The 16,657-nt window shown below is 35.3% G+C and overlaps 2 protein-coding genes across 3 annotated transcripts in view; one reads left to right on the forward strand and one right to left on the reverse strand.

Annotated features, from left to right (window-relative positions):
• The window catches only part of LOC111053509 (E3 ubiquitin-protein ligase RFWD3-like), a 136,662-nt gene that overhangs the window by 111,847 nt on the left and 8,158 nt on the right, over positions 1-16,657 (forward strand). The gene's annotated exons all lie outside the window — the stretch shown is intronic.
• The window catches only part of LOC111052581 (methyl farnesoate epoxidase), a 54,967-nt gene continuing 46,232 nt past the window's right edge, over positions 7,923-16,657 (reverse strand). The window contains exons 7-9 of one of the 2 annotated variants that reach the window (XM_039430744.1): positions 11,138-11,255; positions 10,519-10,660; positions 7,923-9,810 (exon numbers count right to left, since the gene is read on the reverse strand). In XM_039430744.1, the coding sequence (XP_039286678.1) occupies positions 9,623-9,810; positions 10,519-10,660; positions 11,138-11,255 (448 nt within the window). In that variant the 3' untranslated portion in view covers positions 7,923-9,622. The remainder of the gene's footprint in view (positions 9,811-10,518; positions 10,661-11,137; positions 11,256-16,657) is intronic. The other variant, XM_039430745.1, reaches the window with a different exon arrangement.

Genomic DNA, 16,657 nt, shown 5'->3' on the forward strand with positions numbered 1-16,657 from the left:
TAGTTCTGATTTTTTACTCTCCTTGCCCTATTACCATAGGTAAGGAAAGTATTGCTATCCGAAAAAAAAATTAATAAATCAATTTAAAATTAAATTATACCCCAATTTCTAAATTTCTATACGTTTCAAGGTCCCCTGTGTCCGAAAAAGTGGTTTTTTGGTATTGGTCTGTGTGTGTGTGTGTGTGTGTGTGTGTGTGTGTGTGTGTGTGTGTGTGTATGAGTGTATGTGCGTCTGTGTACACGATATCTCATCTCCCAGTTAAAGGAATGACTTGACATTTGGAAGGTAAGGTCCTTACACTATAAGGATCCGACACGAACAATTTCGATCAAATGCAATCCAAGATGGCGGCTAAAATGGCGAAAATGTTGTCAAAAACAGGGTTTTTCGCAATTTCCTCAAAAACGGCTCTAACGATTTTGATCAAATTCATACCTGAAATAGTCATTGATAAGCTCTATCAACTGCAACAAGTCCTATATCTGTAAAAATTTCAGGAGCTCCGCCCCATCTATGCGAAGTTTGATTTTAGATTCTCAATTATCAGCCTTCATATACAATTTAAACAAAAAAATCCAAGTGGAAAAGATTGAGCATGAAAATCTCTACAATTAATGTCCAGTATCATGTTCACCTAAAATTGAAAATAAGCTTGAAATTCGAGTAAATGTGATTATTAAATTGCAAACTGTTGGTTCTATTAAATCATTCACTACGAAGTAGTAGCAGACCTCGTGTGTCTCCAGCATTATTGTCCTATCACCAGCTGTCTCATGTATTTGAATCAAAGGCCTTAAAGATGCATAGACTCACATGCAGCGCTAGTGTCGTACTTGGAATTGAAATCGGCCATTGAGGGGGCAACCTATAAGATTATTACATACCAATGCCTTTCTAATCTATAGTATTACAAATATATAGATATAATATCTCGTGCTAAAATACCTCGATGGCGGCCTTCAATTTCAAGTAAGTGCTATCATTGGGAAGGCATAGGCATTGTGGGTCTATAGTGAGGTCCACGTTATAATGACAGTATTTGATCAACTTAGGTTTTGCTATCCTCGTCTATTATTTGACAAAGCCGGTGTTACTATCCTTTTCCAGGTCCACAACGATGCCAATTATGTTTTTGACAGTGTAGAAATATAATTAATTAATGCAGAGAATCGGCAACGCTATTCTTCTATCTTTATCCTCTGCCATCATAACGTGGACCGCACTCTATATCTCTTTAAGGTCTTTGATTTGAATAGTAGACTTAAGATGCACGAGAACACTAGCGTAAGGTGATCAATTTTCATAACGGCAAGGAAATTTGTGTGAGTGCGCCTCACCAGATTTTTAATATATTATTTGGATACATGAGAAAAGTCCAGAACCAATTATTTCTTCATGCAAAATTTTCTTGTGCTAGATACAGAGTGGTCCAAAAACCTCGTATTTTCAGTCCCTTTTCCAGTTTTCAGCTATTCTGCCAAATCCAGTAATCGGATGTAAAAATTTGCTCCAGCCTTTGTTTTAGATTATAAAATTCTGAATAAAATGAGATCATTCGCAACTATCTATATCCATCTCTAATAAGTACTGAGTTATGATTTTTTAAAAATGAGTAAAATTTAAAGACAAAATTAATTCTGATGAGTTTTAATTTTTTATCAACAATATCTTCCGATTTTTACCAATTAGTTAAATGTATAATTAAAAGTCGCTCTGGGCGTATTTTTTGCTCTAAAATCTAAGATCAGGATACAGGTTGATTTTTTCTTTGAATTTTCACTCACTTTTTAAAAAATCATAACTCAGTACTTATTGGAGATAGATAGTTGCGAATGATCTCATTTTATAATCTAAACAATGGCTGGAACAAATTTTTCAGTCAGATCACTGGATTTGGCAGAAAAAGCTGAAAACTGGAAAATGAGTCACAGCGACTGCGATTGTGGTACATAAGCTACGGGAAGCGTAGTGCTCAAACCAGTGGTACGGCAATCGCAAGCAAAATAATCTCATACTACAGCGCGCAACGCCATGTGGAAGTATCAGTGCCACTGCCATGCCTGCGAATGTATTCCATATGCGCTGCGTTTGTTCAATTCAATTCAATTTCTTTATTCCAATACAAAAACAATGTACAATATAGAACAGAATAATAATTATGGAATAATTATTTCCCCGCATGGACTGTTGATCCGTGCGCGGGGAAAGAGTACACAATCTATACAGGCAATACAAGTGCAAAAAAACAGTCAATAATTTATATTGATTCAAGCTTAACCTATAAATAAAAAAATATATATCTTAAATCCTGTAATGTATAAAATACAAACTGTATGAATGATGATTCACACAGCACAAGTACCCGACTCAGAATACTTCATCTTCTTGTGAGCTATCTGAACTGACGATTTAACAACCTTAAATAGAAAGTACAATATAAAAGCAGAATATGAATAATTAAAATAAATGAGAGAGGCATGAAGGGCTTGGAATACAAAATCACAAACTAGTGAGGTTTGTGGTTGAGCATGTGCCAACTGCTTCGTGTCACCTATATGGCGACTCCAGCAGCGCCGCGGCGGCCACCCGGCCGATTGAGCGGAGCCAAAAACCTACTCTCTTTTTGTAGGCGGCAGCACCAAGTTCTTCTGCATCTATGATTGTTTGTGGGAGGTTTCGATAAATCAAATGGGCAAGTAGAAAGGGATTACTGTTCAGTGACGTTAAGGTTGATCTGGGAAAGTTATATCCGTAATTTATTCGGTGTCTGGTTTGATAATCATGTTGTAAGTTTGTAAAGATATTGGTTTTATTCGTTTTTATAAATGTGAGGATGGATTTCAAGTAAAACTGGCGGATATCCAGGACCTGGAAATCGGAAAAGAGCTGGTCTGACGAGTATCTGACTGGTTTCTTTAGAATAATTTTTATAAGCGCTCTTTACGTGACAGCCAGAGGCTCAAGCACAGCGGCCGAGGCACCGCCCCACGCCACTACACCATATTGAAGCAGCGACTGAACATACGCAAAATACACACTCCTGCACTGATCCGCAGCCAGCAACCATGCCAGCTGTGAGAAGGCATACAATAATTTCCTCAACTTCCGTTTAACATTGACAATGTGTGGGGACCAACTCATTTTGTGATCAATTGTTATTCCCAAGTAGCAATACTGCTCCACACGCTCAACCTCGTCACAGCCGCAGGCGGCCGACCGCAGATCACCACAGGAGTGTATTGCAAGCCTTCTCAGCCCAGGATCGCCATCCTGTCTAAAGTATATAGGCAGAGACTTGGTTTTTCCGACATTCAATGATAGGGTGTTCTGGTCAAACCACCTTTTAACTTTTAGTAGGTCTGAGGAGGCCTGTTCATAGACTTCGTCCCAAGAACTTCCAGACGACACTAAAACAGTGTCATCGGCGAATAACAATAGTTTCCCTTCAATATTTACTCTAGTTATGTTATTGATATAGATAGAGAATAGTAGGGGGCCCAGGGTACTACCCTGAACCACACCATACTCGATGCTTTTTGGGTCACTCTGTGTACCGTTGATGGACACAAACTGCGACCTGTTTTCCAAGTAACTAATAAACCAGTCCAGGGATTCAACGCCGGCGTGCTGGAGTTTCACTATCAATTTATGTCTATCAATAGAATCGAATGCTTTTGCCAGGTCGAGGAATGTGACAATCACCCGTTTTTTGTTGCCTATTTCTCCACTTATGTATCTTATTAATTCAAAAAGCGCGTGGGAGGTACCCCTGTCTTGTCTGAAGCCAAATTGAGAATTGGAAATTATTTTCTCACGCTCAAGGTAATTTGTGAGTTGTATTTTGACGCATTTTTCAATTATTTTTGATACCGTGCAAAGTATAGAAATTGGCCTGAAGTTTGAGGTAACATTTTTTTGTCCAGACTTAAATATAGGAACAGCTTTTGCAATTTTAAAAACATTCGGAAATCTACCTGTTGTAAAACTAAGATTAATTATGTGTAGCAGAGGTAACTGTAGTGTGTTAATGCTGTTTTTAATTAACTTGGTCGGTATTCCATCCCATCCCGGAGCCGAGCCGCCTCTCATACTGACCACTACCGCGATAAGCTCGTTGTGGGTGACGGGACAAAGAGCAAAGACAGCGTCCGTCGCATGGTCGGCGTCGTCCACCTCGAGTGGACCAGTCGGCTGCAGTGCCCCGGCCAACCGCGAGCCAACCGAGGCAAAGTATTCATTGAAGGCATTACCTATTTGTTTAATTTCAGCGGGAGAGGCCTCACCGCCGCGCTCACAGTACGCCTGCAGCGGAAATTTCGGCTTGCCCGTGGATCGACCAGAAACTTCATTAATAACATTCCAGAATTTCCTAGAGTCTCCCCCAGCTTCACTCAATTTATTCTTATAATAATTGTATTTAGAACGCTTAATAGCTGCCTTAAGTGTATTTCGGAATCGAATAAATTTTTGTCTGAGTTGATTATTGTATGGATTTCTCCTGACCTCTTTACTCAACTTGTCACGACGACGCATCGATTGCAGGAGGCCAGAGGTTATCCATGGTTTAATTTTTTTCGTTTTAGCACACACTCTTTCGGATGTTGTGAACTGCTCCAAATTTGTCTGTAGGATCTCATTGAAACTCTCAGCAGCCTCATCAACATCAGCCGCCTCGACCACCCGTCTCCAACTCTCCACTTTCAAGGCTTCATCAATTCCAGACCAGTTAATGATCTTGGAATATTGGGTGTCACTATTTCTACTCGGTTCTATCAGCAAATTATTCTCTACTTCTAACCCAATTACAAAATGATCAGTTATGCTCGTTTGAAGAATGAAAGAACATGCATTGAAATGGAACGGCAATTTGATAAAGAAATGGTCTATGCATGTATTGCTATTGGGGCGCGTTATCCGGTCTATGCATGATATATAACCACATTCATATAGCATATCCAGATAGCGTTCCTCTTGCGAGTTTATATTTGGGTGAAGGATATCGCAATTTATATCGCCAGCTATGATTTTTAGATATGAAGGGTTAGTGTCGGTATGGAGCAAATTCGTTAAACTATCAATAAAGTATGGAAGAGATGAAGACGGGCTACGATAGATACAGAGAAGTGGTTAGGTGTATTGGCCCAGGTGAAATTCAAGGTCAAGCTCGTTGCTAGTCCACCAATTGAGAACTGGTTACAGGTGACGGAAGATAAGCTATCATCCAAGTACACAACTATGCCATCACATTGATTCAATCCATTGTGACTTCGAAACAGTTGATACCCGTCAAGGCTCATGAGCTCACTATCCTCGTCCAACCATGCCTCGGTTAAAATTATAACATTAAATTTAGTTTTAATACCCTGCCACAATATGAGAAATTCATCAAAGTTTTTATTATAGCCTCGAATATTGAGATGAAGTAATCTGAGTCTAACACAATTAATTGTTACATCTATGTTATGCTGAAAACTACTATTTAAATCATCATTGTCAGCAAATTCGGAACATTGTATCAGGACTTCATCTTGATTGTTATTATTCATGGTGAAGAACGGTGCATCATACCGCCTGATTAAAAAGTATGTTAACAGCAAGATTAGGATGAGTACTGAGGTGATTGATAAAAAAAATGAATTATTAGAGTTGGAAAATTTACATAGACGAACTAAAAGAGAAGATTTAAAGATTCAAATAAAAAATAATAGAAAAGCTCTCAAACTTATGATACAAAAAAATAAACAGAAATACTTTGATAAAAAAATAATGGATTCCAAAAACAAGAACAAAATAGCTTGGAAAATTATTAATGCTGAGGTGGGTAAGAGTAAAAAGAATAATTCTAATTTAGGTGTAATAAGTAATGGTGCACTTTCAAAGGACCCTCAATGTGTTAGCAATATTTTTAATGATTTTTTCGTTACAGCAGTTGACAATTTTGTAATTCCGGATATTCCTAAAAGTTCGATACCTGTATATGTACCAGTTTTACAAAGTTGTCAAACTTCCTTAAGATTTAGATTCAATCCTATTAGCGAGAGTCAATTAATAAAAATAGTAATGTCATTTGAAAACAAACACTCTTCTGGTCCGGATGACATTCCAATGACAGTTGTCAAAAAAGTTTTACCAGCAATAATCAAACCACTAGCACATATTGTAAATTCCTCCCTAATATCAGGCCATTTTCCTAACAAACTGAAGATAGCTAGAGTCGTTCCAATATTTAAAAAAGGTAGTATCACAGATCCTGGTTGTTATAGGCCGATAGCATTATTGTCAGTATTTTCAAAAATTATTGAACGAGTGGTTTATATTCAATTGATGGAGTACTTAGAAATAAATAATTTATTGGACACAGAACAACATGGCTTTCGTTCAAAAAAATCAACAATTACAGCAGGAGTGGATTTCATAAATACAATAATTAATAATATAGATAAAGGAGAGAAAGTTGTTGGCACATTTCTGGACATGACTCGTGCATTTGACAGTGTACTTCACGTTGTTCTGTTACATTCGCTAGAGGATTTAGGAGTACATGGAAAGGAGCTTACTTGGTTCTCATCTTATTTAATTGGTAGACAGCAATTTGTAGAAATAGAGCATACTCAAGAGAACAGTAACCATATATGTAAGAGAAGCTATCGCTCTGACCTGAAAAGTTTAAAATATGGAGTACCCCAAGGGTCAATTTTGGGTCCGCTATTATTCCTGTGCTATATCAGGGGTATGCCCAATGTGGTTCCACCGCAAGCCTCTGTATGCCTATATGCGGATGATGCCAATATAATCTTTACTGGAAAATCGACTGAAGATGTGGAGCTCTCATCTGCTATAGGCCTGTCCTCGATTAATGAATATTTGAATAGCCGGAATCTATTATTGAACTCAAGCAAATCTATAGTTGTCCCTTTTATGACTAGGCAGAGTAGGAATGAATTATGCCCAAGCATAGCAGTGAATAACGAGCTTCTAGAGTCAGAAGAGAGAACAAAATTTCTAGGCTTGTTAATAGATAGCAATCTTTCATGGGATAATCATGTTTGCCAAGTTATAAAAAAAATATCCCCAGGTCTGTATGCTTTGCGTAGAATGTCTAATTTATGTAGTATACAGACACTGAAATCAATATACCACTCCGTAATACATGCGCATCTAGCTTACGGTCTATGTATTTATGGCAGTACTAGTAAGAATAATCTTGATAAAATCCTCAAACAGCAGAAAACAGCTATAAGAATCATGCTCAACCTCGATAGAATTGACTCAGTAAAAGTAGCGTTCTCACAACTTGGAATCTTGACAGTTTATGGCCAATACATTTTTGATGTTATTATCTTCTTCAAGAACATTGCTGGTACAAACTTAAGGAATAATACACACAATTATAATACGCGTTTCGGTCGAATTACAGAAAGACACAGATTACATATCTTTGAGAAAAAAACAATCTACAGAGGAGAGAAATATTTTCTGAAGCTACCAACTAGTTTAAGAGTATTAGAAGATTCTCAAATATTTAGAAAGAACTTGAAGGAATATCTGGTGAACTTATCGTTGTATTCGTTATATGAGTTTGACGCTAATTTTTAAATAAATTATAAATTTCTTTGTAGTCTAGAGATAGCCTAGCCCTAGAGTTGTAAAATCTTTGACACTATTCATATGTACTTGTACATTATTTAATGAATAAAGACTATTTCTATTCTATTCTATTCTATTATATTTATTTTCATACAGATTGATTATATTTATCTATTATTTTCGTAATTCATGACAGACTGTGTTCAACAAAAAGACAAGACAATAGTGAAAAATTATTAGTACACAGTTTCTCTGTTAATGTGTATGAATAGACAGACCTTCTGTCATTTATAATCCAAATAGTCTTTTATCTGTATTTTTCATTATCCAGGTTTTTTTAATTCATCCATATTCCTCCCTTCTCATAGAAAATTGGAAAATGTTAGTATCAGATACGTATTAAGCTACGGTATATACAGTTTTACCATTTTTATGTTCAATCATTGGTGTACAGAATATACAACTTTTTAATCTATTCCAGTGTATTATTTTTCTTCATCAACATGTTTTTCTTCGATCAAAAATATATTTTTTTTCTGGAACTATATTAAAAATAACTAGTATAGTAGTTTCTCATCAGGTTCGTTGATCATTTAAATTTTATATTATATGGTAAGTTGGTAAATTTATTATGAAAATATTTGTGTTCTCTTGGTTTTAGTGACGAATCAAGTAGAAACTAGACAGAAATTATGCAAGGTTGCATTTATTTAGCCTATTCGATTATTGCTAATCTTGGTTGTGATGCTCATTTCCAGTTCATGTCCTACTTTCCAAAACCCTTCGGACCTGTAAGCATTGAATGCTGGTAAAAAACTTTTTCAAGAACACACGTTGCTCTTGGCAAAATCACATACTCACATTATTGTACTCAAACGTTGTCATTTACACAATAAATGATTTTGCATATTATCCTTTTTTATATTAAATAGTGATGTTATCTTTCGGTAGCTATGCAAGTAATATAAAAGCCCCACTTTTAACAGACAGGTTTATTTGGATGTGCACGGTTCAAGAAACGCTCAGTAGTATACTTGTTGGATAAGATGTTACTAGTATACTGCTCATTTTTTAAAAACCCCATGTTGTATTTATGAAATAATCGTGTAATAATCTTATGATTTTCATGTACGGTAGGTATTTTCTCTTATTGTCATTCAAATTTCATAAAATTTTCAGTATACTTTCTTCCTTGCATTGGACTTGAGTAATAACTTTAGTAATCATTTTTATATGATTAAGTATGAAATTTGTCAAGTTTCTACTGGCATAATAGTGAGACCTATAATATTTGTAACTTGATGATTTAAGCATGCTTAATAGGCTATTTGATATTATAGAGTATATTTCATATTTTTATTCACGTCTCTCTGGTGATACTAATATATTTTTTTCTCTCTCTCTCTCTCTCTCATTCAATGATTAAAAGTTGCAGAAATTCATGGATAACGTGTAAATACATTATGTAGATCTGTGAAATTACGAGATGTATGTTTGTATATTGTTGAAGTATTTTTGTATCGATGATGAATTTTGAATAAAATATCATATTTTTGTTATTTGGATCCAATTTTCCTTCATTAATGTGTATTCCTCCAACCTGGATCCTACTCATAGAATAATTGTATTCGAATCTCTAAGGTTTTTATTCATAAATTCAAAATTGAAGTAATTGACATCCAGTCATTATAGCTCCATAGAGAGCTAATTGGAAGATTCAACCCTAACATTAACAAATTGGATTCAACAATCGATTCAACCCTTCTTCAAATATCATCTTATCCAAATGGTAGATTATTTTCTATGTAGATCTCTAGATTCTAGAATCTTGTCCATAGTTAATTAGAAATAATGGATGATTTGTCCTATTGTTTCATAAAAATTGTTTGGAACTTTCAAGTCATTTATTCATAGTAAATAGGATACAGCAATTTAGTTTCTTCAACAAGAGATCCTTTATTGAAATTTTCTACTGGGTCTCTTGAAAATCACATTGGTTCTCTCAAATCAATAGAAAGAAATAATGCCATTCCTATGAAACCGGCATTCTTGGCGTTATTTGTACAGTAAATGGCGAAGGAAATAGTATAGCCCCATCAATGGGGCTAAATTTTTTAGCAATTGTGTCAGCTGCAGTCAAGTTGAAATTTTTGAGAATGGCTGTTACAAATTTGAAGACGCTGGCACGGCCCAAAGTTTCTCCCAAACATCGTCGTCTTCCTGAAATTTGAAAAGAAATTGTATCGAAATTCATTGAATCTGAAAAACAATCCTATCATTCTATCAATTTTTAACGTACTCCTAAGCTCTGCTACGGCAATCAAAATATTCCGTTCAGAAGGTATTCGATTAAAAATAAATCCTAAAAATTCACAGTATTCGCCTACTCTTGTAAGACTGAGAAGTGAGAATATAGCGGAGAGACGAGAGTTGATAATAAGGGAAGAGTTAACAATAATCCAGCAACACTTTCAACTCCACTTTTTTTGTCGAGTTTACGTACAAGGATTTTGTTAAAACCCTCTCAACCTTTCTTGCCGAATTATGCTCACAACCTAACAACAACATAATTTAAATCACAAACTATTGGTTCTTGGATGGATGTTAGGAATCCATAATTATTCCACTCTCATTTATGATCTAAGGTCGATTCACACATATATGAAGATTTTGTATTCACTTTTCATTGTGGTTTCTGTCATATTGGAGCATCCTTCTCGATCAAAAATATGGCTTTAAAAAATAAAGTTGTCGACTTTTGTATCACTCTGTACCTACTTTAAAATGGAAAATAATACTTTTTTGTATGTGCTCGATATATTTCAACTTGGAAGTGAAAGAGAGCATTATTTTATCCAATTTTAAAAATATCTGTTGTGTAAGATTGAAAAATTTTTACTAATAAATATTTTAGCCATATACTGTTACCCATCCCAAATGGTATAAGTCGATCAACAAATTTGACTCTTCCCTCTGAGTCCAAAAAGCGTTCAGGTCTGAAAGTTTCGGGATCTTGCCAGTACTTGTTGTCCATGTGAATGCTGTACAAATTGACCAGCACTGTTGTGTCCTGTGGAGGAAAACATTTTATTCGTTAAATCGAAAATTATTCCGTCGAAAACTATTCTCAATTTATAAGTAGATGTGACAACCGTTTGTGCTAACCAAACTTGATGTTCATGTAAGTATTTGAGAGTAGTCTACTGTAAAATAGAATTCGGAAAGAAACGTCTCTATTGGAAGGAATATGAAATATATGTTGATAAAGTTATAATAACATGAACATCACTTAGAATTATTAGGAAGTACGGTAACTCAATAGAATATTTCTTCTGAGTGTTTAAGTTTCATACTAAAAGCAGCTCAATACTGTGTAGGTCTACTAGGTATACTGTTTACTATGTTTTATAACATAGCTTAATACTATGTTATTAACCAATTGGAAATGTGATAAAATTAGTTTTATTGAAGCTTTAGAAGAATTGATTTTTATAAGAAATAGTTCTTAGGACTATTATTGTGGAGAATAATTATTCTTGAAAATTACCTTAGGAATAATGTATTTATCGAGTTTTACTTTTTCCTTCGTTCTGTGAGGAATTGTCAATGGGGCTACGTTACAGAACCGCTGCACTTCCATAATCACTGCTTCTACGTAGTCAAGTCTGAGAAGAAAAAAAGTTTTCAGAGAGTTCACAGTATTGTCTAATACCTACATAATTAAATTTCTATTTTATTGTATCACTATGGATTATCAGTATCCTATTATATTAAGCGAGCAATTTCTGTATGTATTTGGCTATTTATATGATTATTTATTGGTAATGTATATGTAAGGATAGTATATAGCAATAGTCTATACCACTATTGATTTATATGGTTATTCATGTCCAACGGATCTCGAAAACGGCTCTAACGATTTTCACGAAATTTGAAACATAGTAGGTTTATGATATAAAAATTCGATTGCACTAGGTCTCATCCCTGGGAAAACTCGCTGAAGGACATGCAAAGGATAATAATTATTCATCCTTGGAAAAACACAGATAATTTCGTCGTCTGTTGATAACGGAAGAAGGGAGTGCCTATGTGGGAGAGAAACAGAATTATGTTCAGCTGTTGAACTATTATTTGCAATCTCACGAGAAAAATTATCTAGAAATTTTAATCGACTTCATCAAAATAATCTGATTTACTGACATGACATGGTATATCATTCTAAATTAGAATGATTATATCATAATTTTCAAAGTTAATAATTATTATTTTACAGTTACTAAATGATTAGTGAGTATTATTTTGTTATTCAATTTGGTCTGTAAACAATCTAAATAATTAGAACTTTTCTGTTTTCAAATGTTTGGACTGAATTGAACCTGAATTCAAGTGTATGGAACATAAACCTACTTTTTGGACTATTTATAGTGTATAAATCAAAATTCGGGGAAGAAACAGTTTTGTGCTCTGCCTGTCAGTCCTTACTCAATCATTTTAAAGAATTTTGCTCTGTTTATTAATAAATAAATAAATAACGAGCGAAGGTCGGTGCCCCGATATTAACTGTAAATTGAAGTACCGTCTTATTAACATTAGATTCATATGTGGTAAATTATTATAGATTTCGACCCGGCTACACAAAAGGCCGTTAAGTTTTAATCATTATTAAACTTATTGACCGAACGTAGTAAGGTTTATGTTTTAACTCGGGTTTTCTTTTGTCTGTCTGTATGTAACGCGATTACAGCCAAACGCGTTGATAGAATCCAATGGGATTTGCCAGGGATATTCCTTTTTCAACTAACTGTGCGTCGATGTATACACTAGGTTTTTTGAAATTTTGCGTTTTAAGGATAATATTAAAAGAAAAGGAATTCCTCCATACTCTGATATCACTATATATATATATATATATATATATATATATATATATATATATATAATATATATATATATATATTTACTTTGAAGATAGCTGATCAATCAGAATTATTCATAATCAATCAGCTCACAAGTGGATTATTCATTGTATGCATTACATAGATGTCTATTTCTATAAGGTAGGGTTCCAATAATTTTTATGATGCGTGCCCATCAGTATCAATATTCTCACATTTAAAAAACACATTTATTAGGTGAATGGAAATAAAATAAAAAATGATTAAATGAACTAGATAATGCGGAAGAAATTATAATATTCTTGATTGAAAAAAATTAATTATAAAATAGTTGAGAAATATTTTTATCAGATGGAATGATTATCACGGAACTGAATAAATTTATTATCATATGGGATACAAATTCAAACTTGAACTGAGTTTATTAATATAAGTGAGTTTTTGATCTTGGAGAAAACAAAGAACAGTTTTAAGAGTAAATTATGATTCAACTGTGAATTGTGTTTCAACTGAACTAACTGAAACAGTAGTATAAAATTGACGGTTCTGGGACAAAATGTCCTAGACTTCCCATAGGGTTCAAGGTCAAGGTCTAGGTAAAAAAATATTTAAAAAAATAAAAAATAAATAGAATTAAATAAAAAATAAATCAGAAGACTCCCCACCCACTCTGGAGTGTGTAAATATAGTGTGCACATCAGTGGGGGACCATCAGTGTTCAGTCAAGAGCCATACAAGACACATCTCCTGTTCAGTTCTAGAACCCAGCATTTCAGCACATTGCAGTACAGTCACACACTTCTCTCTGTGAAGAAGTATCCTAGGACACACTGCCACCATTTTGACCTTCAATTGTATAAAAAAAGTTAGTACACAAGTGTTTTTTATTGTCTGTTTTGAAAATAGATAGAGAAACTTGTCTTATTCTGCTCATAAAAATGAATATGTATTGATTCATATGATTAATTTATTATGTTTAGTGTTGCTACCTCATAATGTTTTGCATAGTAGATTTTGTAAATAATAGTCTTTATGCCTGTTGAGCTCTATAAGCAAAATGTCAGCAGATTCATATGATTTTAATGATTTTTAGTATGGCACCTCATAATGTAATGAATAATATATTTTGTGAATGAGCATGTTTCTGCCTGTGGAGTTCTATGAACAATATGTCAGTAATTGTAGACAATGAACTGTGGTTAGGTTAGGTCTGCAACAGTTTGTCTAGACATCTTACCACATCCTCTTCTTCACTTATCTCTCCATCTTCCTTAGTAGGGAAGGTAACAGAAGCCAACTTGAACATGACTGTATCACTCACCGCTCCAAATGAGAATGAGCTGCACAATCCAGATCATAAGTATTTTATATTCTCTCTATGCTGACTGTATGAGACCAGACAATGGTCGGTACTCTTTAATCATTTCATGAATCATTAGGCAGTAGGCTTGTGTATTTGCTGCAATGTTGGCAGTAGCTTCAAACTCAATCCTCACATCAACACTTCCAGTTTTGAGTGATTCATTTTTGGCGGGAGCAATCAAAAGCAAACAATATTATATTATCAGTGCTTATAGCTCCTGTCTCAAGCAGAGGTTTACTTGAGTGAGCATTATCATGATTGTAGACTCCATTGAAAGCTGTATACATGTTGTAGACACAAATATCATTGCCATCAGATGTTGAAGCCAACAAGGAGGCTAAAGGCAATTTTACTGTACAAATCAATAGACCTAAGTACTGCATATGAAGTGTAACATTGTGGGTGGATCCTATTCAAATGGGGTCAAGGATCACGTGATCTATGAGTTTTACCCAGATGTTGATCCAGGGTATAAAATGATTGTAACTGTGCAGAATGTAATCTATTTACCTGTGGACATCAAGCAGATTGGTAACATTACATTGGAGGTTGTTGATGAGAACGGATGTCTGATAAATAATAGAGGTGAGGAGATTAATATTACTCTGCATTTGAGACAGCATAAGTGAGATGGTGCTATTATTCTCAAACTGGAATCAAGGATTGGATGTGGAGATGGCAATGTCTCCCATAGAGGGCAGTCCAGAACCTAGAAAAATAGATAAAAGGAGTGCAAATGCAAATGTGTCATTCAACATTCAACCTCAGGTTAACATCAAGAAGCATCAACTATCTAAAGGAAAGAGGCTGTCAAGTGAGACAACATTAGCATGGGAGTTTTGGATATGACAAGGAATGGACCTTCATTGGACACCAGTATCATTGGCTATGAGTACCACTCTCATGCCCCCTATACCACAAGCTTCAAGCTTCAATACTGATGATGAATTGAGGATACCAATCCAGCAACAGGACATTTACACACTGCCATCCGAGAGCTATCTACATCTTGAGTATACAGTGCTTGGAGCTGCCAATGCAGCTGTGGCTGGAACGCCTTGTGTGGCTGGACTCTTTGCCAATGTGTTTTCAGAGATACATTATGAAATCAATGGTGTGGAGGTGGACAGCATACATAATCTGGGTATCACCAGTCTGATGAAGAATGCTATGGCATTTGAGCGAGATGAATGCAACAAGATGGAAGTGGCCGGCAACAAGTTTAGCTCAACCACTGATTTTGCCAATTTTGCTGGGGATGGTACAAAAATGGATGTACCTCTACAATACCTGCTGGGCTTTGCCAAAGACTACAGACAGATTCTGCTGAATGTGAAACAAGAGCTGGTGTTGTGATGTAGCCCTAATTTCAATGACTGTGTGAGTGTTTCTGGTACTAATGTTACAATCACAAAGCTTTTGTGGAGAATGCCATATTTAGAAGTGGCTGATGATGTAAGAATGTGTCTGCTACAGATTGTGCAGAATGACACACCAATCAGTATGCCATTTTGACATTGGGAATTGTACGAGTACCTAACCTTGCCACAAACTACAAAACATACATGGACTGTCAAGTCAACAACTCAGCATGAGAAGCCATGCTACATTATAGTTGGCCTGCAGACTGCAAGACGAGGTGTAGCAGCAGCTAACAGTTCAAAATTTGACAAGTGTAGTACAAAGGATATTTGAGTTTTTTTAAACAACAAATACTACCTGTATGTGAGCATTGATGGCAATGATAATTGTGTCTTCAACATGTATACAGCTTTTAATGGAGTCTACAATCATGATAATGCTCGCTCAAGTAAACCTCTGCTTGAGACAGGAGCTATAAGCACTGATAATATAATGTTGAGAGCTGGTCAACAACATCTTCCCTACACAGCTCTGAAACCAATTGTTTGCAATATGATTTGTCAATGGCTGGCTGACAGCAACTTGGGACAGTCAATCAAGATCTTTGTCTATGGATATGACACAATCACTCTATTGGACAAGCTGTTGCAGCTGGATGATAAGGAGAATATAGAGTACATCAACTTGACATTGCCCAATCTCTACTACAAGATACCAAGCCTGGAGAAAATGATAAGGACCAGTGCTGGACATGGAAGCTACTGCCTGGAGCATTACCTACTCAACTATGTGGAGTCTGTGCAGAAGAAGCTGACTGGATCAAGGAAGGAGCCTATGGATGCACCACTACTCTGTGCACTCAATATTGTGAACTCAACCCATGATTGGATTATGAAGACAATGCATGAAGATAGATATTTTTGTCATAACCTTTTCATGTCAATAAATAAACATTTGATTTAATTTACCATTTTATTATTCACTTTTACCCCCACCACCATCATTATAGGCTATATATAAGTGTAGACGTTTGTCTCTTGAACATTAGTCAATTGCTAACTGTTGACAATGTCATACTTTGAAGGTTATGTTCTGTTTGGTGATAGCCAACGAGTACCTTTGGATACTATCTACAGTCTCATGTATAGTAAAGTAGCTGTTGTGAATTTGGATAAAGTCTATAATTGGCAAAATAAGGATATCAAGATTGAATTGTTCTTTAGCGATTATTCATCCCAAAAGTATTTGTGTGAATTTGAATGTAGTGACAAGAGTCTAACTCTTATCAACAACAGGAAGGTAACCTTTGCAGGATTCTGAATACTGCAGAGATGATGGATGTGTGAAGAGATTCAGAGTTGCAGATGGATGTTCAGGAGATCCTGCTCTACTAATATCTATCTACAGTGCTGCTTTTCATGAGAGGAAAGGTTGGCAGAGGTCTATC

This window comes from Nilaparvata lugens, chromosome 6 (assembly GCF_014356525.2).
Source record: "Nilaparvata lugens isolate BPH chromosome 6, ASM1435652v1, whole genome shotgun sequence".
Lineage (NCBI taxonomy): Eukaryota > Metazoa > Arthropoda > Insecta > Hemiptera > Delphacidae > Nilaparvata > Nilaparvata lugens.